The sequence below is a fragment of the Carassius auratus genome, chromosome 10, assembly GCF_003368295.1.
Source record: "Carassius auratus strain Wakin chromosome 10, ASM336829v1, whole genome shotgun sequence".
NCBI lineage: Eukaryota > Metazoa > Chordata > Actinopteri > Cypriniformes > Cyprinidae > Carassius > Carassius auratus.
The window spans coordinates 1,433,806-1,459,686 of record NC_039252.1 but is presented as its reverse complement, the minus strand read 5'-3'; the positions used below and the strand labels follow the sequence as shown (position 1 = coordinate 1,459,686).

The following is a 25,881-nucleotide window of genomic DNA, read 5'->3' as shown; positions in this document are numbered from 1 at the left end:
CCTAAATGTTCTAACCTAGTCATGCGGTGCAATGAGTCAAATGTGATTTGTTGGTGATATCTGTCAAAGAGCAGATGGTGTTCATATTTTTTTTAAACATCACTCACAATGCTTTAATTTGTCAATGATTTCCTGGGTACTCTTGGCCAGCTGTCTGATGTGTTAAATATCCAGAGTCAATACACCAATGAAGCCGCCAGAGCAATAGAATTCTTGCCTTGTCAGTTTGAAAAGTGAAAGCGCAGCTGCTTCGCTCCGCCCCGTGACTGGGGCGAAGCAAAGAGCGTTTGTCCCTTTGCATCAGCACTCTCAGAGGCTTAAAACCAGAGAAGCGAGAATGCTTGAAAGACAAGGGGATAAAGTTCCATTTCCTCCCGTAAAATTGTGTGGAAATTAGCGAGTCTTTAGAGACTAAAGCGACTGAATAAGAAGGGAGGGTTTTGTGGATGGAGTATATCTTTGTAGCGAGGAGAGGAAAGCATTGTCCTCAGTGGAGTATGGCACAACGCGAGCCTTCTTTGCATGGAAAGGAAGCGTCAACTTTATATACGTTTCAGCGTGAAGCGTTTTCACTTCGTTAATGTGGATTGGACGCGCCCTTGCTAGCGAAAAAGCAAGACAGAAGTGACCAGCAAGGACCGGGACAACACTCGTCTTCAGGTCGCGCAACGTGTACGCGAAAGTACTTTGCAGATGTTAGATAATAACGGTAATCTTTATATATATATATTTGTATAGAGAGAGAGAGAGACAGAGACCATTTGAATCCAGCATGCACAACTGTTTGAGGGATTGATGTGTATGAGTGATTTGTTGTTCTGACTGCGCGATGGCCCTCAGGTCCAGAAGACCTTTGGTGAGCGTCATCGTTGGGGTTTTTCTTGGCTTCACAGCCGCATCGTGGCTGGTTGTGCCCAGAGTTGTGAAGATCAGTGTGAAGAACAGAAGGTCTTCAGTGTGTACATACTACAGTAGCGACAGGGCTCAGGCTAAAGTTTCAGGCACCGCCCACAGTACCTCATCTACCATTGGCAGACAGAAGCATCTGCAGCCACTCTTCTCCAGCCAGGAAGGCAGTGATGAAGGTGAACAGGAGCCTTATGGGACAGGGAACAGTAGTGGTCCTGTACCTCCTGCTAGATTCTTGTATGTGGGGGTCATGACAGCTCAGAAGTATCTGGCCTCCAGGGCTGTGGCTGCCTACAGGACATGGGCCTCCAACATCCCTGGGCGGGTTGAGTTCTTCTCCAGTGAGGGCTCTGAGAAGGTCTCCCTGCCAATTCCAATGCCTGTCATTCCTCTGGCAGGTGTCGATGATTCATACCCTCCGCAGAAGAAATCTTTCATGATGCTGAAGTACATGCATGACCATTATTTGGATAAATACGAGTGGTTTATGCGGGCTGATGATGATGTCTACATTAGAGGTGAATAATAGGGGTATGATTTAAAAGGGGACATTGTTGAAATATTCTGATGAATAGTAGACCTTGAAAAATAATTATATGACCAGCAGCTTTTGAAATATTGGCAATAAGTTAAACTGCCTTTTCCTTCAAAATTTGAGAAAGTACAAAGTTTTGGAAGCCTGTTGAAGGACCATAAAAATGTTTTGATTTTTTTTTTTTTTTTTTGCTTTATGAATTTTATGAATGCGTTTGAATTGTGCATGTTATTTTAATGAAAGTTGAGCTTCCACAATTTACTTATTAGTCAAGTCAAGTTAAGTCACCTTTATTTATATAGCGCATAAAACAAAATACACTGTGTCAAAGCAATTGAACAACATTCATTAGAAGAACAGTGTGTCAATAATGCAAAATGATTGTTAAAGGCAGTTCATCATTGAATTCAGTGATGTCATCTCTGTTCAGTTAAATAGTGTCTGTGCATTTATTTGCAATCAAGTCAAAGATATCGCTGTAGATGAAGTGACCCCAACTAAGCAAGCCAGAGGCGACAGCAGCAAGGAACCGAAACTCCATCGGTAACAATGCAACTGAACAGTATTAAGTAGTAATATAAAATGTGTCAATAAAGCAAAAAGGCAGTTCATCATTGAATTCAATTATATCATCACCAGCTCAGTTCAGTTTAAATAGTATCTGTGCAATCAGGTCAATTAAAATGTGTGTCCCCAACTAAGCAAGCCAATGACAGCAAGCATCCAAACATTTTACAATAGTTTTTTTTTTGGTTATTCTCGTTTGATTCAGTAGCCTAACAGTAAACTTTATGACTCTAAACACTTAATTTAAATACCGGTAAATATTTTATATATGTGTAATGACCCTAGTAAAAAACATAATTGATTCAAAATACATTTATTTCATACTAAGTATACTTCAAATCTATTAACATATTTATTGACATATTTTATTTGGAGTATTTTGTCATCGCATAGTGCACATAGTGGCTCAGTGGTAGAGCATTGCATTAGCAGTGCAAAAGGTTGTGGGTTCAATTCCCGGGGAACACACATGGTTAAAAAAAATGCATAGCCTGAATGCCCTGTAAGTTGCTTTTAAGTGTCTGCCAAATGCATAAATGTAATGTAAATATAGTTATATAGTCCACAATCAAATATACCAGCAGTTATATAGTTGGATTTTAGTACTACTTTAGCACTATTAAATTTAATCATTTATTTGTTCCAATTTAGCAGACTTTAAGTATATCAAATTACTGTACAAAAAAGTACAATTGCAGGCTATTTTTATTAAAGCAACACTATGGCTGTGTTCGAAATGGCTTACTGCCCAGTACACAGTGTATACTGGCTAAAATTTTTAAAGAATAGTCTGTGAAACAGTATACACTAAGCAACAAATGTTTCAGAGTTGTGTGCTAATGTGTTGTCACATGACATGAGTTTGTTACCTCACAAGTAAATGTACTAACCATTTTTTTTTTACAAATACTTTAATTAAGCATTTAATTAAATACTACATAATTATTAAATAAATATTTAATTATTACATAATAGTAAACAATGCTATATTTTCCAATTGAACTCATTACATAATTAATGGACTTTAAATACTGAGCAGAACTAATAATAATTGTGTAAATAGTAGGTAGGTGGTCAATATTTATATTTCAGTACTGTAGTACATTATAAAACAGTATGCAATAACATAGTGTGTTTAAATTATCATACTTTAAAATATCATTAAATGAATGCAAAATTATTGGGACAATTTAATCTCCCTATACCCATACTGCTAACCACCTAATAACACTGTATTATTAATTAGATGTTTTATTCCAATTTTCTAATATTTATTTTATTTATATAGAAAATAAGTGACTTTCTGGTCTGATATGTGGTGGGAAATTGAGTAGCCTAGAACAAGTTTTGGTAAAGGGCAGCCTCGAACTCGGGTCAATTGTGTAAAAATCATTCATTATCCATCTTTTATCCACTGCACTACTGATATAACAGATCAGGGGGCATCTTTTGCAGTGCTTTTTATAATAGCCATGCATTGGTGATCAGAGTTATTGTAAATAGTCTCTGCCAACAAATTATTTATATATTATATTACTTTTAATTATATTTTTATCATTCAATATCTTTAAAATAATCTGTACTGTATAAATAGCTATAGAGATCAAGGTGACTTCATTTGACTTGATCGGAAATGTGCTGTAGAGATCAAAGAACCATTTATGTCCTACTTACGATATTGTTTTTAGATACACAGCGATAGTTTGTAGTTTACAGTAACATGTATGTATAAAAGTGTTTTATAATTACCATTCCCTGCCTCCAGTTTACTCACGTGTTTGAAGATGAAACATTACATGGGGTGTGTACAGTGTCTTCAGATGCATACATCAAATTTCAGCAAATGTAGCAAGATAATCCAGGCATTCCATGCATACAGAACCTTATCTTACTATTTACAGTATACACGCTGCATACTGCAATATAGTAGAATTTGTGTGGTAGAATACCATTCCGAACACAACTTCTGTACTGATTTCAGTGTACTTGAGTTATATTTAGCAGATTCTGGTAAATATAATAGGTAATCCTATTACAGAATCACAGAATCAGTATGTTTTGGCACTCTAGAATAGACAGAAATGCACGCATCCCGCGGAAGAACATTCTAACCTCAGCTACTTCTCTAAATTCTTGTGTTACTCCGGAGCGGTGATGACCCGAACAGGCTACAATAGTCTGAATATAAGCATTTATTATAAGAGTACAATAGTGATTTGGGATAAGACAAAATAGAGGTTTGGAAGATGAATTCATGATTTTGCTCATCAATAATTGAGCAAATTTTAAACACAGAAAAAGTTACATAGTGTTGCTTTAAGCACATTAATATGTAAATGTATTTGTAGTATATTTAAGTAAATTTTAAATCCAAACAGTTTTACACAGATATGTGAAGTGAAGTGAAGTGAAGTGAAGTGACATTCAGCCAAGTATGGTGACCCATACTCAGAATTTGTGCTCTGCATTTAACCCATCCGAAATGCACACACACAGAGCAGTGAACACACACACACACACACACACATTGTGAGCACACACCCGGAGCAGTGGGCAGCCATTTATGCTGCGGCGCCCGGGGAGCAGTTGGGGGTTCGATGCCTTATATGAATAGTACTTTTAAAGAATACATTTAATGCAAAAAATACAGCACAAATCAGTATAGCAAATTATTTTCATGGAGCAGGTGAGGTACAGTAAGCTAGTGTAATGCTTATACACAGTTTGAGCTTAATATTAAGAAATGTACATTATGGAATGAAGAAATACTCCAAAATAAAAAAATGTAAATTAATTAATTTTTTTTTTACATTTATATCATCAATTTTACATATCAATAGATATGTTAATATATTTGAAGTATACTTAGTATGAAATAAATGTATTTTGAAACAATTATGGCATGTTTTTTTTTATTTTATTTTTTTTATGTTTTTTTATTAGGGTCATTACTAGGGGTGTCCCCGACTAAGGATTTTCATAGTCGAATCGGAATTATCGAATCTTGCTGATATTCGACTAATAGTCAAATAATATGTTTGGGGGCAGGACAAAATACATTGAGTCAAGTCAGACATTCGACAGTCAGGGAAAATGTGTAACAAATGCCTCACAGATACAAACAGGGTAAATAATGTTTTTATGTTTTGCTTAAAAGATAGTTAACACGAAACACGTCAGCGAAACCCTAACAATTCACAATTTTTACAATAGTAATGTTCTGCATGTCTGTTTAGAGCTGCGTGCGCTGAAGATGACCACCAGAGTGAGCATTTGATAGCAAGTTTTTAATCAATGGGATTAAACTCATAATTTCATGTAGAATACGCTTCATTATTTATACAACATAAAGTTAATATAAGGATTCATAGGCTATCTGCAAAAAAAGCCTGAATGCACATGAAAATATCTGCGCGGCTCTGAATGCAAACTCCTTTGGTGGACGCGTTCTTTACGAAACAATGTGCAAAAACACGGCAGCTAAACTAAAAAAAATCACGTTATTATAATGGTGTTTTCATTATAATGGTATGGGTGTGACAGTAAAGTTATAATTATTGATATTCTGCATTGTAGTTTGACCTGCTGCTCGCACTTTGCACTGAAGATATATCACCGTAGTACTACAATGAAGCGCTTGACTCAAAATCAAATGCATCTTATATCAGGTAAATAATATATCCACGATATATATAAACCAGATGAAACGTTTTGAAATCACTTGAACCCCACCTGTTCGAAAAAAGTCATTATATAAACATATAAAATATTTATTTAAATTAAGTGTTTAGAGTCGTAAAGTTTATTGTTACTGAATCACAAAAAAAAAAAAAAAATAGATTGTGAAATGTCTCAATGCATTACACTAATAAGTCATTTGTGAAGGCTCAACTTAAAAAAAAAAAATGTGCACAATGCAAAATCACAAAGCAAAAAAACTTGATCCTACAACAGGCTTCCAAAACTCTGTACTTTCTTTAATTTTGTACATTAAAATTACATTATTAAATGTCAGTACTAGTATGTGTAAGCACATTAGTCAAAAATTAGTCACCATTCAGAACTGATATAAATGGAAAAGAATTGTTTGATGTTCTCATTGTCTTAATTTAATTTTCTCGAATCGCTCTGCCTCCTGTAGGTGAGAAGTTGGAATTGTTTCTTCGCTCACTCAACAGCAGTAAACCGCTGTATCTGGGTCAGACAGGTCTTGGTACTAGAGAGGAGCTGGGTAAATTGGCCCTGGAGCCTGGAGAGAACTTCTGTATGGGTGGTCCAGGGATGATTTTTAGCCGAGAAGTTCTCCGCAGGATGGTGCCACACATCGGCTCCTGTCTGAAAGAGATGTACACTACTCATGAAGATGTGGAGATAGGACGGTGCGTCAGGCGTTTTGGAGGGACCCAGTGCGTCTGGTCATATGAGGTAATGCCGGTTAATGTCCCCCTGTGGCATTTTGGTTGAATGGGTTGAAGTGCACACTCTCAGAGGTTCAGGTTTTTTTTTTACCTCTTATTATATTCAGCTGTTTTGCTTCAAATAATAATAATAAAAAAACATTATTACATTATATTTCTTGCACCATTACATTTTAGGCACAAATATGTGCTGGTCAGGATCATGTTTGTTGTTCAGTGTTTAAATTTCATGTGACTAGATATCTTTTCTAAATCAGTTGTCAAATTAATGTCTTCCATCGGTCATTTTAGTTGACACAGTATGTACACTTAGTTCTGTGCTGCTGTGCCTTTATGTAATGGGGCAGCTGTGGCCTGGGGGGGGGGGGTAATGAACAGTGCTCTCCTCCATCCTGGATTTTGGGATTTCGCCCAATCAGACACACCATTTTTCATTTGATTTAACATATCAATTATTCATTAGATTAGATACATTAGATACGACCTAAAAGTATGTGGAGATTATCTTCCTCCTGCTAAGTTCTCTCTGAAACATGCTGCTATAGAAATGGACTCTTCTCTAATTAATTCATAGAAAAAACTTTCTTTAAATGAACACACATATACTTCAGGTCATTCTGTATGTTGTTATTGTTCTTGTATATTGTCTTTTTGTCTTATAAATTGTTTTATGCTTTCTTGTGATAGAACTACTCATTCACGTAATTTTACCTGTATGTAATCTTACCATGATTAGTATCTATGAATTTGTCTTCTGATTATCTAAACGAGAGTGTATATTATATGTTGATACTTATGCAACATATTAGTGTTCTAAGAATCCTTACTAGTTTGTATATCAACTTCTGATCCAGTTACATATGCAAATTACCAGGATTTCACACAAAGGATTGTATAACTCCACAGTATTTCCAAAATCCTGCTTGGAAAACTACCACCTTCCTCATTGGACAAGCCCTTCCTAAGAGGTGTGAACCATCTCAAAGGTCCCATACACAAATGCTTTCTTCTGTGACAACATCTGTTTTGCTGACCCTCAGAGCCGGCCAAGCCACTAAGCGACCCTTGCAATTGCAAAGGGCCCCGTGGCCAGCAGAGGGCCCCCTTGAGTCACTGCTATATAGTGGGTGAAAAAAACCATACAACAAAAGTAACATAAAATAAATAAATAAAAATAAATGGGCCTACAGGGCTCTTTATCAGGCATCATGATAAGCACAGTTGTTTTTTATTTAGTTCTTTATTTAGACAAGGAACGAAAATGTCTGATTATAATTTCACGAAGTCATCTGAAGCCATTCCATAGCTTAATGTGAGGGACAGAAGACTATTTACATCATTAAATTAAAGTTTACGGAAACTCGTTTTTCCTCGTCAATCATTCTCCATTCAGTAACGTTATTCAAACAGCGCGCGCGACTCGTGCATGGTAAAACTCTCTTCAGTATATGATATATTCACATTATAATGCTTGATCTGAAGATAAAAGGCTGTGGATTTGCATAAGATGACTTTATTTTGTGTATTTGTATTTTATGTTTGTTGCTGTTTTTAAACGACTCGCTACCGTGTGTAGTGATAGATCACGGACACATCACAAGGACTTTGAAAAGGCATCAAACACACACTAACTGGAATTTAAAACTGTGAAGAAACAAATGATCAATAAACTGTTGGACAGATATACATTAGGATTTGTGCGCTCGACATTTCTTCGCTTTGTGCCGTGAACTTTTAAATGCGCACTTGAGCAGCGCAGCGCTGCACACTGTGACTCCATGTTAAAGAAAACAGTCCGCTCCGCGTCCATAGCAACGCTCTGTTTATGGCAATGGTGTGTTCTACTTCGCAGCGGTCTGTTATTAAGAAATAACAAACCGCATTCTACATTGGGATTCAACCAAGCCATGTAATAAATGCTAATAACATAATACTTTTCCTGGTTCACAACACAGTATTCAGTTCTATTTGCTCTATTTCATTTAAATTCTATATAAAGGCTGTTGTTTGTGCCTCTTAAACTCTGGTGTCAATTAAAAATGTTTATTTTATGGTCAGTGAAAATCACTTTATCAGTCTTTTTATTCTGCCAGTTCATCAGTGTGTGTTCGTTGCAGCTCAGTGGTATCATAATTTTCCTGTTAGACATCAAACATGGAACTCAACTCAGGAACTCAAGGTCTTTTATTGTCATTCTGTACATGTTGCCACATAAGAACGAAATACTTACTCAGGGCCAGCAGCATAAAAAAAGATAATTAACATACAGCATACATAGAATAATTAAAACATAATTTAATAGACAAAAAAATTAAAAAATAACATAGTAGATATAATATGTACAGTATAGTTACAAGGTAGTCATTAATTTCTGTAGGCCTTACTTAAAATGGTCAAAGGGGCCTCCAACCAATTTTGCTTAGGGCCCCCAAAGGTCTAGGGCCGGCTCTGCTGACCCTGTTTTAGTTTGAAAACTCTGGGGTTGCATTTCAGTGTAAACTGACCAAAAGGGAGAATTTAAAAAACAATGGTGTGGCTGCCCACGTGATCTCTTTTCCTTTTTTGACCATTTAACCGTATCATGTCTCTTTTGAGTATGTCACTGTATTTGTTTTGGCATGACATTTTCGGCCACCATGGACGTCTTGTAATCATTTGTTACTTTGAGTTATATATCAATATATAATGTATCATTGTTGAACCTGCCAGTGACTAGCAACCTACATCTTGTTTACACTTTTACGCACATGCCCAGTGTCCATGAATGGTCATGAGACATGCATTTTCGGTTATGTAGTGTAGATAACGTCTTGGTTACGTATGTAACCCTCGTTCCCTGAAGGAGGGAACGGAGACGTTACAAATGGGATCTCGCCCGAGAGCCCAATCACCTTCGAGTGGTACAAAACGAGCCAATGGTACACAAAGTACCTTGGTCTGCGGGATTTGCATCGCAAACTCCGCCCCGCAGAGCGGGTATATAAGGAGCAACGCAAGCAACTCGCATTCAAGTCTTCGCATTCAAGTCTTCTGACCCGGCTGTTCAGCGGAACAGCGATGTGGCAAGGGGACGTAAAGTCTCCGTTCCCTCCTTCAGGGAACGAGGGTTACATACATAACCAAGACACCCTTTCAGTCGTTCACGTTCAAAGTTACGCATGGGGTCCCTCACAAAATGCCACATGGCTGTCTTCCAGCAACCCGTGTGAGTGATAGCACCCTGTCGTGAGGCCAGCATGAGTGAGGGCCTATAGCTCACACAGAATACACTGGATAGCTGACTGAGGAACTCACCTGAGGGGAATAGCACACGCATCCAGTCCGCGGAGTGGAATGGTGCAGCAAGCAGATTGCCACCGAGCAGGTCCTTACTGGCCTGAAGGGGCGAGTACCCGGGAGGACACAGCTCTACACGGAGATTATAAAATCTTGCGAATGTGTTAGGTGTCGCCCAGCCCGCATCTCTACAGATGTCTGCTAGCGAGGCGCCATGTGTCAGCGCCCAGGAGGAAGCTAGCTCCTAGTTGAGTGAGCTCTCACCCCTAGGGGGCATGGCAGGTCTTGAGCCTGATAAGCCAGGACAATAGCATCCACTATCCAGTGGGATAATCTCTGCTTGGAGACAGCTTTTCCCTTCTGCTGGCCTCCGTAACAGACAAAGAGCTGGTCTGAGGTCCTAAGGCACCGAGTTCTGGCCACGTAGGTGCAGAGCGCATGTACTGGACAGAGCAGCGCCAGGGCTGGGTCTGCCTCCTCCAGGGGCAGCGCTTGCAAGATCACCACCTGATCCCTAAAAGGAGTGGTGGGAACTTTGGGCATGTACCCAGGCCGGGGTCTCAAGATAACATGAGAGTTAGCCGGCCCAAATTCCAGGCACACTTCGTCAACTGAAAATGCCTGCAGGTCCCCGACCCTTTTCACCGAAGCCAAAGCTGTCAGATAAAAGATAAAGATAAAAATTTTAGCTCTACTGAGAGCTAGGGTTCAAAGGGAGCTCTCTGCAGTGCTGATAGAACCACTGTGAGGTCCCAAGAGGGGACTTGCTGAGGGCGAGGCAGATTGAGCCTCCTTGCTCCTCTCAGGAACCTGATGATCAGATCCAAGACCCAAGAGAATTACCTTCAACAGGGTCATGGTGAGCCGAAATGGCGGCCACATAGACCTTGAGGGTGGAAGGAGACAGCCTTCATTCCAACCCCTCCTGAAGAAAGGAAAGCACTGACCCAATCGGACATTTCCAGGGGTCCTCACACCGTGAAGAACACCAAGTGTCGAAGAGGTTCCACTGCAAAGCATAGGCATGTCTGGTGGACATGGCTCTAGCTGAAGTGATGGTAGCTAACACCTGTGGTGGCAAGGTACCTAAACCTTCCGTGACCCGTCCAGAACCCACACATGTATGTTCCACAGGTCGGGCCGTGGGTGCCAGAGGGTGCCCCGTCTCTGAGAAAGAAGGTCCTTCCTCAGAGGAATTGGCCAGGGAGGGGCTGTAGCGAGGTGTACAAGTTCGGGGAAACCAGGTCCGGCCGGGCCAAAAAGGTGCAACCACGAGGACCTGTTCCTCGTCCTCCCTGATCTTGCACAACGTCTGTGCAAGAAGGCTCACTGGGGAAACGCATACTTGCGCAGGCCCAGTAGCCAGCTGTGTGCCAGGGCGTCCGTGCCGAGGGTGCCCTCGGTCAGGGAGTAAAACAACTGGCAGTGGGAATTTTCTGGAGAGGCAAACAGGTCTACCTGAGCGTCTCCGAAGTGTTCCCAAATCAGCTGAACCGACTGGGGGCGACGAGACTGCTGCCGTGAGAGCTCGTCGGCTGCACGATTGAGCCTGCCCGGAATGTGAACGGCATGAAACGACCTCAGATGCTTGTGACACCACAAGAGGAGATGGCGAGTGAGTTGCGACATGCGGCGGGAGTGTAGACCACCCTGACAGTTGATGTACTCTACGGTCACAGTGTTGTCTGTACGGACCAGAACGTGCTTGTCCTTCAGCAGGGCCCTGAAGCGGTGCAGAGCAAGATGTACTGCTAGCAACTCCAGGCAATTGACATGCCACTGAAGTCGGGGTCCTGTCCAGGAGCCCGACGCAGCATGCCCGTTGCACATGGCACCCCAGCCCATGGCAGAGGCATCTGTTGACACAACAACATGTCTGGACACCGGTTCCACGGGGTGAAGTATCGGCGGCACGCTCGTGAAGCCAGTGCTGAAGCAGTCTTATTTGGAGTAGACTGAGAGGTATGACCGCCGCCGCGGACGCCATATGCCCCAGGAGCCTCTGAAACAGTTTCAGTGGAACCGCTCTCTTGCCCTCGAATTGTCTCAGGCAATTCAGCATTGATTGCGCGCGCTCGTTCGTAAGCTGTGCGAACATGGCAACCGAGTCTATTTCCATACCACAGGGGAGAGCTTGCTCTTTTCCCAGTTGACCTGAAGACCCAGTCGGGCGAGGTGTCTGAGCACCAGATCCCTGTGCTCGCACAACCACTCCCAAGAGTGAGCTAGGATCAGCCAGTCGTCGAGGTAGTTGAGGATACGGACCCCCTTGTTTCCTGAGAGGAGCCAGGGCTCCCTCCGTGACCTTAATAAAGATGCGGGGAGACAAGGCCAACCCGAATGGGAGAACCTTGTACTGATATGCCTGCCCCTCGAAAGCAAACCGATGAAACGGTCTGTGTCGAGGAAGAATGGAGACATAAAAAGTACACGTCCTTCAGGTCGATCACTGCAAACCAATCCATCGGACGAATGTGTTTGAAAATGGGAGTCTGTGCAGAGCTCGGTTCAAGGCACACAAGTCCAGGATTGGCTGTAACCCACCTGTCTTCTAGGGTACTATGAAGTAAGGGCTGTAAAAGCCGGACTTCATGTCGGCTGGAGGGACTGGCTCTATCGGGCCCTTTGCCAGCAGGGTCGCGACCTCCACGCGCATGACACGGGCATCTTTGCCCACCATCGTCGCGTGGACACCCCAAAAACTGGGGGGACGCCGGGCGAACTGAATCGCGTAGCCGAGCCTGAGCATCCGGATGAGCCAGCGGGAAGGCCCGGGGAGCTCTAGCCAGGCTCCCTGAAACCGAAACAGTGGGGTCAAGGGGACTACAGGCGTACCCACAGTGGGGCAGCGTGGTGGAGCAGACAGCCCCGGCAAGGGAGGCATAGCGTTCCTCAGCGGGGGCGGAGTGCGGGCACTCGTCTGACTCCTAGCAAAGAGGGCATGAGGAGGCGAAGCGTTCTTGAGCCGGCTTTGCATGGAAACTGGCAAGGGGAGAGGAGAACGAGAGCGACGAGGAAGCACATCGCCAACTGTCGTTCGTGGCCTCTTGGGACCCGGAGGTAGAGTAAACAGCTCTTTTTGTGAAGGTTTGGGTACCACCGGCCGCAGGGCCAGTGGCGGAACAACCCTCCGGGGGAAGGAGTGGTCCTGCTACCATCTCCTGATGAGCTGACGTCTCCAACTCCGGGTCGCCCGTCTCAGGAACGCCGCTTGGCCTGGCCTGGTTGCGCCACCCTTCTGCAGCCATCTCCTCGCTGCGCCGGGGTGAAGGCTGCTGTTGTGGTTGAGCGGGAGTGGAGGAGGCCGCAGGGGGGCGCCCTCGGCGACGAGCAGGCTGAGGCAGCTGTGCCGGCGGCGGGGTTGAAGTAGCAGTGGGTCGCCAGGACAGGATATTTCTGATGGACTGATTCTGGGCGACAGAGAACTGCTGGGCAAAGCTCTCTACTGCGTCGCCGAAGAGGCCATCCTGGGACACCGGGGAGTTGAGGAGCTGAGCCCGATCAGACTCCCTCATGTCTGCCAGGTTCAGCCATAGGTGGTGCTCCTGGACCACCAAAGTAAACATCACCTGACCCAAGGAGCACGCAGTGACCTTTGTCACCCGGAGAGCGAGGTCGGTAGCAGTGCGCGCCTCCTGCAAAACCCCTGGGTCAGCACTGCCCTCGTGCAGCTGCCGGAGCAGCTTGGCCTGATAGACCTGAAGTGAGGCCATGGCATGCAGGGCAGAAGCGGCCTGGCCCGCAGCTCTGTAAGCCTTGGTCACAAGCGTGGATGAGAACTTACAGGCCTTGGAGGGCAACTTGGGACCACCACGCCAAGCGGATGCGCACTGTGGACACAGTTGCATCGCAACAAAACACTCCACCGGGGGAATCCCGGTATACCCCTTGGCCGACCCACCATCAAGGGCAGTGAAGGCGGAGGAAGTACCAGAACGGTTTTGGACAGTTAAAGGTGCTTTCCATGAACTGGTTACTTCCTGGTGCACTTCCGGGAAGAAAGGAACCAGAAGGGGGTGCTGGCGATCCGCATGACCAGCCCCCATGAACCAATCATCCAGCCTCGAGCGCTCGGGGCAGGGCGGAGGATTCCACTCAAGCCCGATGCTCTCCGCTGCCCGGGAAAGCAGGGCCGTCAGCTCGGGATCGGTGTCAGGTGCCTGAGAGGGTCCAGCAAACTCATCTGGAAAGTCAACCAGCTGCGGCGTATGTGAGGGGGGTGTGGCCCGAGGAAGTTGGCTCGTCGGGGAACCCCACACAGTAACCCTCAGATCACCCTGGCCACCAGCCGAAGTAGCCCTCTTACGAGAAGAAGAGTTAGAACGGGGTGTGGCTATATACCTTTACCTCTATACCTTTTAAGGTAATCAAGTCTCAATCTCAACCTCGAGATGGTCATGTCCCCGCAATGAGAACATGAGCCATCCACGAATGCAGTCTCAGCATGCTGGAAGCCCAGACACGACACAGCGATCGTGACCGTCACGAGGAGCGATGTATCGACCGCACCCAGAAACACACGGGCGAAATGACATCTTTAAAAAGATGCAAATTGGCCCATATCTCTATTGTGAAAGAAATTTGCTCTTTCAGAGGTGTTGAAGAACTCAGGAGAACGCGGGAGCTGTTGCAGGAAACCCAGACGAAACGCTGAATCGCACCATCACAATAACACTAGCTTTTGCTTGTAACACTCCAGTGATTGTGGTGATTTTGTACGACTCGAAGGTGATTGGTCTCTCGGGCGAGATCTCATTCGTAATGTCGAACGTGACCGACTGAAAGGGAAAGATAGTTTCTGCAATGCCAGTGTAAACACGATTAGTTTTATATCTAAAACACCGTTTTAAAACGAAAACGCAGTGTAAACGGGGCTTAAGTGCTGGAGACCATGTCGCTATGGAATCAAAGATGCCAAAATTTAATCACACACAATGAAGCTTCTCTTATACTTATACTGATATTACTATTATAAAAAGTGCAAAATACTTATTTGTTTATTCCAATATTTGTTGGTCTTTGCAAATTATGGGCAAATCGTGTCCTGTATTGATTTGATAAAGCATTTAATGCATTTAACGCATTATTTTACCTTTAAACATGGGACGTTTCCATATTTTGAGGGACGGGTGGCAACCCTACTGTTGAATGACACCTTCATGACACATACACGTCATGAAGAATGAAACATGACTGAGATGAAGATAAAAGCATTTGCTGATCTAAACATGAAAGCTGACATTTGTCATTGTAGCTTCACTGGCATCACCAGACAATCTGCAAAAATAATGATTTTCAAAGAGGCTTTCTGAACACTCCCTCCATCTACCACTACCACATCTACGCATGTCTCTCTTTGAATTATCATCTTGTTATCTTTTTAATTCTAGTTATTGTCTGCCAGCAAATGTTTAGAGTGCCACCTCTGAAATTAAAGGGATAGTTCACTTTCAAATGAAATTTTGGTATGTTTTAGTTTACCTCAAGGGCATCCAAGATGTAGTTGTCTTTGTTTCCTCAGTAGTTTCCATTTTGATATTTTTAGGTCAAACCGTTCTTGTCTGTCAATCATATACTACAGGTCTATGGTCACCACCTCAAAGAGCATGCACAGAGAAGTCCAAATGAAACAATTCCCCATCGTAAGTACACATTGATGACCTAAGACATAAAATGAGTGGTTTGTGTGAGAAAACGAACAGTATTTATATAGTTTTTACCTCTTGTACACAACCCTGTCCAAGTGATCTGAGGGCGTGCGTGCTTCATGGTGTGTGACGTGTCCGCGCGTTCTGGCTTTGTCTGCGCAAGCGCAGAAAGTGCCGGAAGTGATCTCTCGTGCGTGTATGTCACTCATTGTTTACACAGATTTCGGAAGTGTCACCTTTTACTGTGAAGATCTAAACACATTTAGATGTACAGGAAATCGCAATGGAAGATGATTTCGATATATCAACAGACAACGTTGAATTTTTTCACAACCATATTTATTTGAACCAGAATACACAGATCAAGAACTCAGAGCGATGGAGGAAGCATCAGCTGCAGCAGCACATCTTCTAGCCTCAGGGAGACAGAGATCTCTTCAAAATTTGTGGTGTTTTAGTAGCGTGTTGTGAGATGCCAACAGAAGTAGAGAGCATATGTTGTCACGAATGGAACATAACAATGCCACAGCTACAAGAAGATGACAAGGACATTTACAGTATCGCATCACACACCTGCCTGACTGAAGATCCTGAGTTTTTTCTGCTGTTGAGCTGCAGTGTTTTTCACGTTGTGTTTAGTTTGCCACGTATAAACTGGAGGCAATGTTCAAGGCCAGAGTGACCTAATGGCACGCTGTCAATAGTTGTGTATTGAGGTAAAAACTATATAAATACTGTTCGTGTTCTCACACAAACCACTCGTTTTGTGCCTTAGGCCATCAATGTGTACTTACAACGATGTTTCATTTGGATTTCTCTGTGCATGCTCTTTGAGGTGGCGACCATAGACCTGCATTATAGGAGTCACAGACAAGATTGGTTTGACCTAAAAATATCAAAATGGATACTACTGCGGAAACAAAGACACCTACATCTTGGATGCCCTTGAGGTAAGCTAAAACATACCGAAATTTCATTTGAAAGTGAACTATCCCTTTAAGAAGTGATTAAACCATTTATAAATGCATAATCCATTGTAATTTGAAAAAATTTTGAACATTGAACATTGATTAATGAAGTTAATTTTAATACCTGTAAATTTGACAAATAAGCTGCAAAGTCCAGGCCATGTGTTGTTTGGACAATTAGATCTGTCTTTTGTGTAGGTATTAATGAAATTACAGAGTGATTTGTTGTTGTATCCTAAAGACATCAGTACATCTTCAGTCTAATAAGAAGATGTATTGCTTATCAGTAAATGAAAGAGGTCAACATGTTATTCAGTATTTCTATAACAAGAATTTGAAGATCAAATTATAAGTGTATAAATAAATTTAACATCACACACAGCAGCATCTCTGCTGGAGATCTTTTCACTGCATTCTCTGAGGAGTGACGCCCACTCACTGCAGTCCTTTTCTTCTCTGTATCAGTTGCATAGCTGTTTTCAGTCTGTGCTATTAGCTGTGTTCAGTCTGTTAAGACACAGTCGCTTTTTGGACCTATGAACCACATTTGATGCTCTTACATTCACATTGCTCAAATTACAATGATAAATGCACTCAATATTACTAAATACTGAAGACTTAATCATAAAGACACAAATGAACATTCATATCTGACTATTTTTCAGTCATTGTCTCATTTTTCAAATGCACCATAATAAAACAAGATCATCCTTTACAGTTTTTTATTTAATTTTTTTAATTGAATAAAAAAAAAATATATTGCTTTGGTGCAATTTTCATAAGCAATTGGCAAATATAAATATGATATAAGTACTCTTAGTACTAATATCACAGCAGATCACCAATAGTGTGCTTTTTCAAACATTCCAGGAAATTTTCAATTGTGTTAGTAAATAGAATATCACAAAATATAATTTTCAGTAGTGATCAGTTTAAAGTTTTGTACAAAGAGTTTTGATAATGTACACCTGACTTATGAAAATAGTACAAAAACCAATTGACAGAAAAAAACTGTAAGATAATGTCTTCACAACAGCAGGCCAACACCATTTGAGTGATGAATGCTGTGCTGTCATATAGTATCAACAGACAGGTTAAAGTTAATATGCTTTCATCTTTTACTGAATCAAGTCAAGTCAAGTCACCTTTATTTATATAGCGCTTTAAACAAAATACATTGTGTCAAAGCAACTGAACAACATTCATTAGGAAAACAGTGTTAAAGACAGTTAAAGGCAGTTCATCATTGAATTCAGTGATGTCATCTATGTTCAGTTTAATTAGTGTCTGTGCATTTATTTGCAATCAAGTCAACAATATCGCTGTAGATGAAGTGTCCCAAGCACTGAATCAACACTGAACTGAACTGACTTGAGCTGTATAATGACACGAATGGCTTGTTTAGAGCTGTTACATATTGTTTTGCAAAAAGTGTTTTATGTAACTGAACACTGACTGACTGTCAAAGACAGAGAATTACTGTATGGTTTTGCAGATTTGGTGTGTGATCTGGTGTTCCTGGTGTCTGGTGTGAAACAAGAATGAACATTTTTGTGTTTAAGCAGTTGAAGAAAAAAAGATGAATGAAAGAAAGAAGAAAGGCGAAGTATTCCTATTTTAGTCACATTATAGAAGTGCAGTATAGATATTTACACATCTTAATTACACTATTACAATTCTGTGGGAGTTTTCACTGCATTTTGTGACAAGAAACACACGGCAGTGATTAACCTTTTGAGAGCAATGAAAAGAGCATGGCTTCAACAATGGCATCGTTTGTTTACATGTATAGCATGACAAATAATTAACTGCATTTAAAGCTTTCGTAAAATAAAAAATCCGGCACCCAAAACTGTATATATGGCACCAAGACAGTATGTATGTTTATACCTGAAATTCTGGAGTGGACGTTGGATGCTGTCGCATGGGGACGGAATGACGTGTGCCATTATAATTAATCTATGTACTATAACATGTAAAGCGGGAACATGAAAGTAATATTCTAAAGTAACTCATGTAAACACCTTCTCAAAATCAAACATTTGTTTCCCTACGCTACAAAAACCTTTGCCATAATGTTATACTTGTGTATACACAGTTATTCAAAACCTAAAGCTCTTCTTTCATGAGCTCCTATGTATATTTATGTACAAGACTAAAAGCAATTGGCAGAGAGATGCTGAAAAATTCATGTTAAACACGAAAGCAAGATTCAAACTAAACTTTTTTTTTCTTTTTTTTTACCGTAAGCTTTTGTGGTTGTGAATACAGTATTTATAAGAATATAAGAAAATAAATACATTAACCATGTGTAGTTGTTTAGATTTGTATTTATAAGCCTATTCTAAAGCCATAATTGGTTCATGTTAAGTAAAGCAAGGAGTGTTTGCTCATATGAGTAGTGAGTATCAGGCACTGGTGAATTTATGGCATTTTTATTGGTTGTGTCTGAAAAAGGAAATCAAGGTACTTCCTTTTAGATGTTTGTATGTTACATAGAGACTTGTGCATTGTGTTTTGCAGAAAGTGTTTTATGAAATTGAAAACTGACTGGCTCATCCTGGCCCAGTTGGAGGACTAGCTCCTGTCTCACAGATCCTTCCTCCTCAGAACCTAGAATGACTGGGACTCAGGGTCAATTTTGCCAAGAGCGTTCTGTCCCCCTACCAATGGATATCATTCCTGGGAACAGTTCCCGACCTGACCCAAATGAGGGCAGTAGTCGTGCAGTAACGTGCACTGGCCATTCAGCAGATTGCACCCTGTGACGAGTGGGTCGGGGCCGAGAGCCATGGGAACAGGAGCGAGGTCCCATGGAGGAGATGGAAGGATATAAAACAGGAGCGACGACAGTGACGGACGAGAGAGGACCAGGCCTGGGTTTTAGTTGTGTTTGGTTTTTATTTGTACGCGTCAGTTGTCCATGAGGGGCTGATGCGTTTTTTTGTCATTATTTTGTCATTAAAATATCTGTAAGGGAAACAGGTCAATTTAGCTCAAAGGGAATCATTTAAGATTTTAAAGGGAATTTGAACAGAATCACTGTTTCACGGCTGTTCACGGAGACGCCCTGCGATTCAGTGAACTAGCCATTTAACATCAAATCTGCGCTGGATACTAATATCCAAACTATAGTGAAAACACTATTAATTAGTACAGTAACAAGATCGGCAGTTTAAGACATTAACTTGTAAGCACAAAACACAAGATACTTTTCTTTTCAATATGAATAAGGCTTTATTAGATAAATCTAAGACATATAAACTAATCTAACACATAAACGCACGCACACACACATTCACACAAGTTGCAGGAAGATCAAAAGTTAGGGAAAGATGAGTTTAAGAGAATGGAAATATGGAATCCCAAGTTCACAGCAATACGTTAAATTGCATAGACATGAACAACCATCAATCACGTAATTAACGCTCGCATTGAGTTCCTCAATGAGGTTAAAATTATATTAGATACACCAGTAAAGGTCACAGTCTGGAGGTAAAGTTACTCGAGGTCGTTGATTGGCTGGAAGTGCAGTCGCTGAAGTGACGTTTTGGGAAGCCCGTGGTTGGGCGTTGGCTGAAGCTGGAGTTGTGTGGCTGGTTGGAGTTGAAACGCGCAGACGAGGTCGACGTTACAAAACTTAACTCAGAACACGAAACTCTCAAACGGAAAAGAAAAGAAATAAAGTTTGACGAGACTAGGTTGTGTTCCTTCTCATCGTGGCATAGTAGCAGCAGGCAGGCACGCTGGAACCGCGCTCAAAGAACAGTGATGACTACACAGCATAGCTAGAAGCTACAAGCTAGCAGAAGCATAGCTAGAGACTAGAAACAGACATGGCTAATAGCAGAGACTAAAAAGCAGACTAAAAGCCGACTAAAAGCAAGGCATGACTGATAGCACAAGCAATGCTAGAACTAAAAGCCGACATGGCTAATAGCAGCAGCTAGGGACTAAAAGCAAAGATTTTACGATGTCCTATGTATTTAAACTGGCTTGTTGGCCACACCTCAAATGTTGTCTTGACCAATCAGATATTGTCTTGGCTCGGGGGGTATCATAAATCATATGTTTATCTTACCAAGCATGTGGTCCGAATGTTCCTGCTCTGGCAGGGTCTAATTTTGGACATGATTCCTATAACACGATTATGATATATTTTACAAATAAATGATTGTCAGGACAATATCAAGCAAGAAAATTCGATTATATCAATACTAGACATGACTATGTATCCTATAGTTATCAAAAGACATACACAATAAGTGATTATACATTATAGACAAATGTGTGGGTTACACATAAATGAATATGGCATTAAGCAATGGAATGATTCATTTATAAGTCTTTTTGAGTTCATTCTGGTCCATATATATGTACAAAAGAAGTTTCTTTGCCATTCTCTGGCAAAGGACTTTTCTGTGAAGACAGAGGTTTAACCCCCCCCCCCCCCCTCTCCCTCCCTTAGGAATTTCAGTCTGGTTCTGCTAGGTGGGGGGGAAGTCAATGTAAGTGTTTAACTCATGGGTTTCCATGTGATGTCCAGCGTTGCATTTCAATTACGAACAACAAATTTGTCACTAAATTTCTCTTCTTCGAATTGAAATTTTAAATAATTGTTCCAGTGCTGTCAATGTTGAAAGCTGTTGTGTGAACAAGTTGGTTGGTCATCTTGCTTGGTTCTTGTGGCACTAGAACTGATTTATGACTTCCTGAGGAATTCTGCTCGTGTTTCAATGCACACAGCTCTAATAGACTCTTTAATTTGTCTGGTTCGACAAATTAGATTGGAAAAACCATCAGTGAATGGAAAGGGGTGTTCACCTGGAAATGGTCTGAAGAAGGTGGTCTCCACAGATGCTTCCAACAGGTTGGGGAGTGCTATGCAATGGCAAACCGGCCATTGGTCACTGGTCTAAAGAGGAAGGTCAGCTTCACATCAACTACCTAGAAATATTAGCAGTACCTCCTCTCTCAGACGAACAGAATGATATGGCTCGGCACATTTGGCTCTCGATGGGAGCCTGCCGACCTTCCAGAGAGCATACTAAATACAAACTATCAGACTAGAGCACCGTCTACAGGATGACTCTATGCCCTGAAATGGTCTGACTTCTCCTCCTGGTGTACAGCCCCTGGCACAGATCCAACTTCCTGAGACATATCTTTGATATTGTCCTCCCTGAAAGAGCTGTTGGATCTTGGTCTTGCGGTGTGTCCATTGGAAAGATTTATGCAGCAGCCAGCTGGGCCTCGCTGTGCACATTTACAAGATTTTATCATCTGAATGTCCTGGTTTACAGGCTCATGTCCTTTCTCAATAAATGGGCACGTCTGGATAAGGCAGACCAGTGTTTAGTGTTTGTATGCTCTTGGCCCTCACTGAGTTCCGAGGCTATACATAATTCTCTTGGGACAATTACTCAAGGCTGGGCTGACCTCTGTGAGCTTGGCCCCTATTACCTCCCGCGGTGCTTCCTGGAGCTGAATACATCGCTTACTGCTTTCACTGGAGTGTTTACAAGCGAGTCAGCATGTGTTGGTGTGACAGCCCGATTTAGCGGTTTGTCTGGGCTTCTTGCATTCAGCTCCCGCGTTCTCCTGAGCGCTTCAGCACCACTGAAAGAGCTTTTTCCATCTCTAAAAGAGTAAACAGATTGAGTTTGCGTCTTTTTAAAGATATCATTTCGCCCGTGTGTTCAACATGACCCTGTTGATGGTAAGTCTCTTGGGAAGCATGATCTGATCATCAGGTTCCTGAGAGGGGCTAGAAGGCTCAATCTGCCTTGCCCTCAGCAAATTCCCTCTTGGGACCTCGCAGTGGTTCTATCAGCACTGCAGAGGGCTCCCTTCAAACCCTTGCTCTCAGTAGAGCTAAAGTTTCTATCACTGAAAACTGCGCTCCTGATGGCTTTGGCTTTGGTGAAGAGGGTCCGGGACCTGCAGGCATTTTCATCTGACGAAGTGTGCCTGGAATTTGGGCCGGCCAACACTCACATTATATTGAGACCACGGCCTGGGTACATGCCCAAAGTTCCCACAACTCCCTTTAGATATCAGGTAGTGAACTTGCCAACACTGCCCCTGGCAGAGCCAGACCAAGCCCTGGCACTGTGTCCAGTACCTGCGCTCCACACTTACATGGACAGAACTCTGGACAGCACTTGCTTGCATGCCCTATCGTTAAACTCTGTGTGGGACTAGGTACCTCCATGTGTTGTGATTCCCCTTTTTGGGCTATTTCCACAGTAAGTCTCTTTGTAGCATGTGTCTTTCCCTTGGCAAGCACCTTGCCAGCTCTGTCATTGAAAATTCCACCCTGCGGGCTTGGTACCTCAGAGTTCATGTGTATCACCAGCTTTTGGTTGATTTCTGCCTTTGTAAGTCCTCCTACGAGCAGGCAGCCTGCTAGCAAACGTCTAACTGGAATATACTACCCTGTGTATTCTCTGTCAGCTATAGGCCCTCACACGTGCTGGCCTCATGACAGGGTGCTATCACTCACAAGGTGGAGTGACACAACTGGAAGACAGCCATGTGGCGTTTTTGTAAGGGACCCCATTCGTCAGTCTCTTTTTGTCGTAACATAGAATGTGACTGACTGAAAGGAAACGTCTAGGTTACATATGTAACCCTCGTTGCCTGATGGAGGGGAAGGAGACGTTACGTCCCTTTGCCACATCACTGTTCCGCTGAATGGCCGGGTCACTGGGCTTGGCTCAGATAAGACTTGAGGGCGAGACCCCATTCGTCAGTCTCTTTCTGACGTAACGTCTCCGTTCCCTCCTTCAGGAAATGAGGGTTAAATATACGTAACCTAGACGTTCCCTGAGATACAAGAACAAGTACTGCATTGCTGGCCATTCTGACAGGCTGTGGCAGGCTTTTTTCACCATTGTTTTGTTTTTTAAATCACTGCACGAACCAATGGTCGTGCAGTTATACTGAGTTATAGAAAAGGCTTCAGTCATTGGAGAAATATGACTTTTTCTCATAGCATCTTAGCAAATGCAGTACTCGTTCCCATATCTCAGGGAACCAAGGTTACTGAGTAATAACTGAGAAAGTTTTCCTTATTGTTTACACATTTATTATAATTGCTTTGACTAAAAATGTAAAATCTGGTTAAGATAAGTTTGTGTTTAGATAACTGTGTTTTTGTTTGGAAGACGTAAGTGTTAAATTGACAGAAAAAACTGTCTAAGATAACACTATCTGTATTGATAGTGCTTAGAACCTATCTGTATTAAATTCTATGTAAATAAAAGTGACTTGACACTTTTTTCCTCTTACTCTTCCACATATTGGTTTGTGAGTTTATTTTGGCACAGACTCACCAGTTCTGTACTTACTCAGAGGATACAGGGTGATTGTAATACCTTTAAGTATAGGCTGCACCCTGCTAGCACATAACAAAAAAATTACTTTTTCTCTATAATCCCGAAAACTGTAACTTGTTAAGTCAGAAATCAGAAGATCCCTAATGATAAATAACCCCTTCAATCACTGGTCCTTCGGTATGATCTATACAGGACACAGATTTGTTGAAACACCAGACCATGATTTTAATCTACTTTGTACTAGAAATAATCATGATTTCAGAGGTGATCAGAATAAATCAATTATAACAATTTATTATTAGTCAGGTAAAATTGTATCATGAGAATTACAAAATGAAACACTTAAAAAAATATTTAGAAAGGATAATGCAATTATTGAGCATTGCATTAGTTCAGTCAGGCCACATTAGTCATGCTTTCATCTGCCGACAGTCAGCTGTTCTGACGTGTACCAATCCAGTCTTGACACCTATCACATGCGGTCTATTTAAATTCCCATTCTTCAGTGTCTCTTCCATCGCATCGCTGCTTGCAATTAACTCCCTCCTCCAACCCAAACTCCACCAACTGAACCTGTAATCTGATTTAACTTTGTTCTTTGTTGACAGTCTCTTCATTGGAAGCAGTCTCTGTCACATTTTGTGTACAACTCTTGAATTGTAATTATGTATGTTTATAATGGTTCTGTTCTGTATCCCAGTGGGGTTTGTCTTGCTGCAAGCATGGCTGCGTGGACAGGCATGTGGAGTATTGCTCAGAACATAACCATACCACCAACAATAACTGTATGCAATATAATTGTCATAAATATACTTGACAGAAGTGGTCCTGATTGAAGTGAATCATACTGTAGCCGTGTTGCAACCCTGCTCCTATACATAGGCACTGTAGCTATATGGGGAATAGCCAAGTGTTCCACTTAGGAGACAAAGAAATTTGACATAGACACCCATGTAACAGTTATCCTAATGTAACCCAAGACACATGGTCTAGAATGCATAGCCTCTACAACCTTTTATCTAAGCATGTCAAAGAACACTTATAATATAGCAAAGCAATTGTGTAGAATAAACTTAACTAGCCTAGCTTAACTAGTAGCATACACAAATTAATTTATCTAACACAAAAACATTTTTGAATAAAAATGAAATGCATGCCTGACAGTAGATGTCAGAGGAATGTCAGAATGTCGAGGAAAAATTAATTTATTTCAGCAATTCAACTCAAATTGTGAAACTCATGTATTAAATAATTTGAATGCACAAATACTGAAGTAGTATAAATCTTTGGTTCTTTTAATGGTAGTGATTCGGCTCACATTTAACAAAAATCCACCAAATCACAATCTCAACAAATTAGAATATGATGATGCCAATTAGCTAATCAACTCAAAACACCTGCAAAGGTTTCCAGAGCATTCAAATGGTCTCTGACAATCATTAAAACCCTTCAAAGGGAGTGTAAGTCATAAAAAGGAATTGCCAATAAGCTGGCTGTTCACAGAGTGCTGTATCCAAGCATGTTAACAGAAAGTTGAGTGGAACAAAAAAAGTGTAAATGACCAACCGAGAGAACCTCAGCCTTATGAGGATTTATCAAGCAACCTGGATTCAAGAATTTTAGAGAGCATCACAAGGAATGCATTGAGATTGGGGTCAAGGGCCACCACACACAGAAGTCTCAAGGAATTTGGCTACAGTTGTCGTATTCCTTTTGTTAAGCAACTCCTGTACCACAGACAATGTCAGTGTCGTCTTACCTGGGCTAAGGAAAAGAAGAAATGGACTGTTGCCATTGGTCGAAAGTCGTTTATTCAGATGATAGTAATTTTTGTATTTCATTTGGAAACCAAGGTCCTAGAGTCTGGAGGAAGGGTGGAGAAGCTCATAGCCCAAGTTGCTTGAAGTCCAAGTCTTAAGTTTCCACAGTCTGTGATGATTTGGGGTGTAATGTCATCTGCTGATGTTGGTCCATTGTGTTTTTTGAAAACCAAAGTTGCTACACCCATTTACCAAGAAATCTAGGAGCACCTAATGCTTCCTTTTGCTGACCAGCTTAATGCTAAACGGAGTACGTGGATTGTTTTATTGGACACGGAGCGAGTGAAACCAAAAAAAGCAAAATGTGATCTTAAATCTTCAATATCACGGATCTGGTAAAGAAAACTGTGCAACTCCACTGTCTTCCAAAGAGCGCACTGCCGCAAAATTTCACAGTCAT

General features: G+C 41.8%; 1 protein-coding gene across 1 annotated transcript in view; it reads left to right on the top strand.

Moving 5' to 3' along the window:
- The first annotated feature begins 232 nt into the window (after nt 1–232).
- LOC113109522 (chondroitin sulfate synthase 3-like) overlaps nt 233–25,881 on the top strand; it is a 50,333-nt gene continuing 24,684 nt past the window's right edge. Inside the window, exons 1-2 of the mRNA XM_026273098.1 lie at nt 233–1,427; nt 6,153–6,436. Coding sequence (XP_026128883.1) covers nt 830–1,427; nt 6,153–6,436 — 882 coding nt within the window. The 5' untranslated portion in view covers nt 233–829. The remainder of the gene's footprint in view (nt 1,428–6,152; nt 6,437–25,881) is intronic.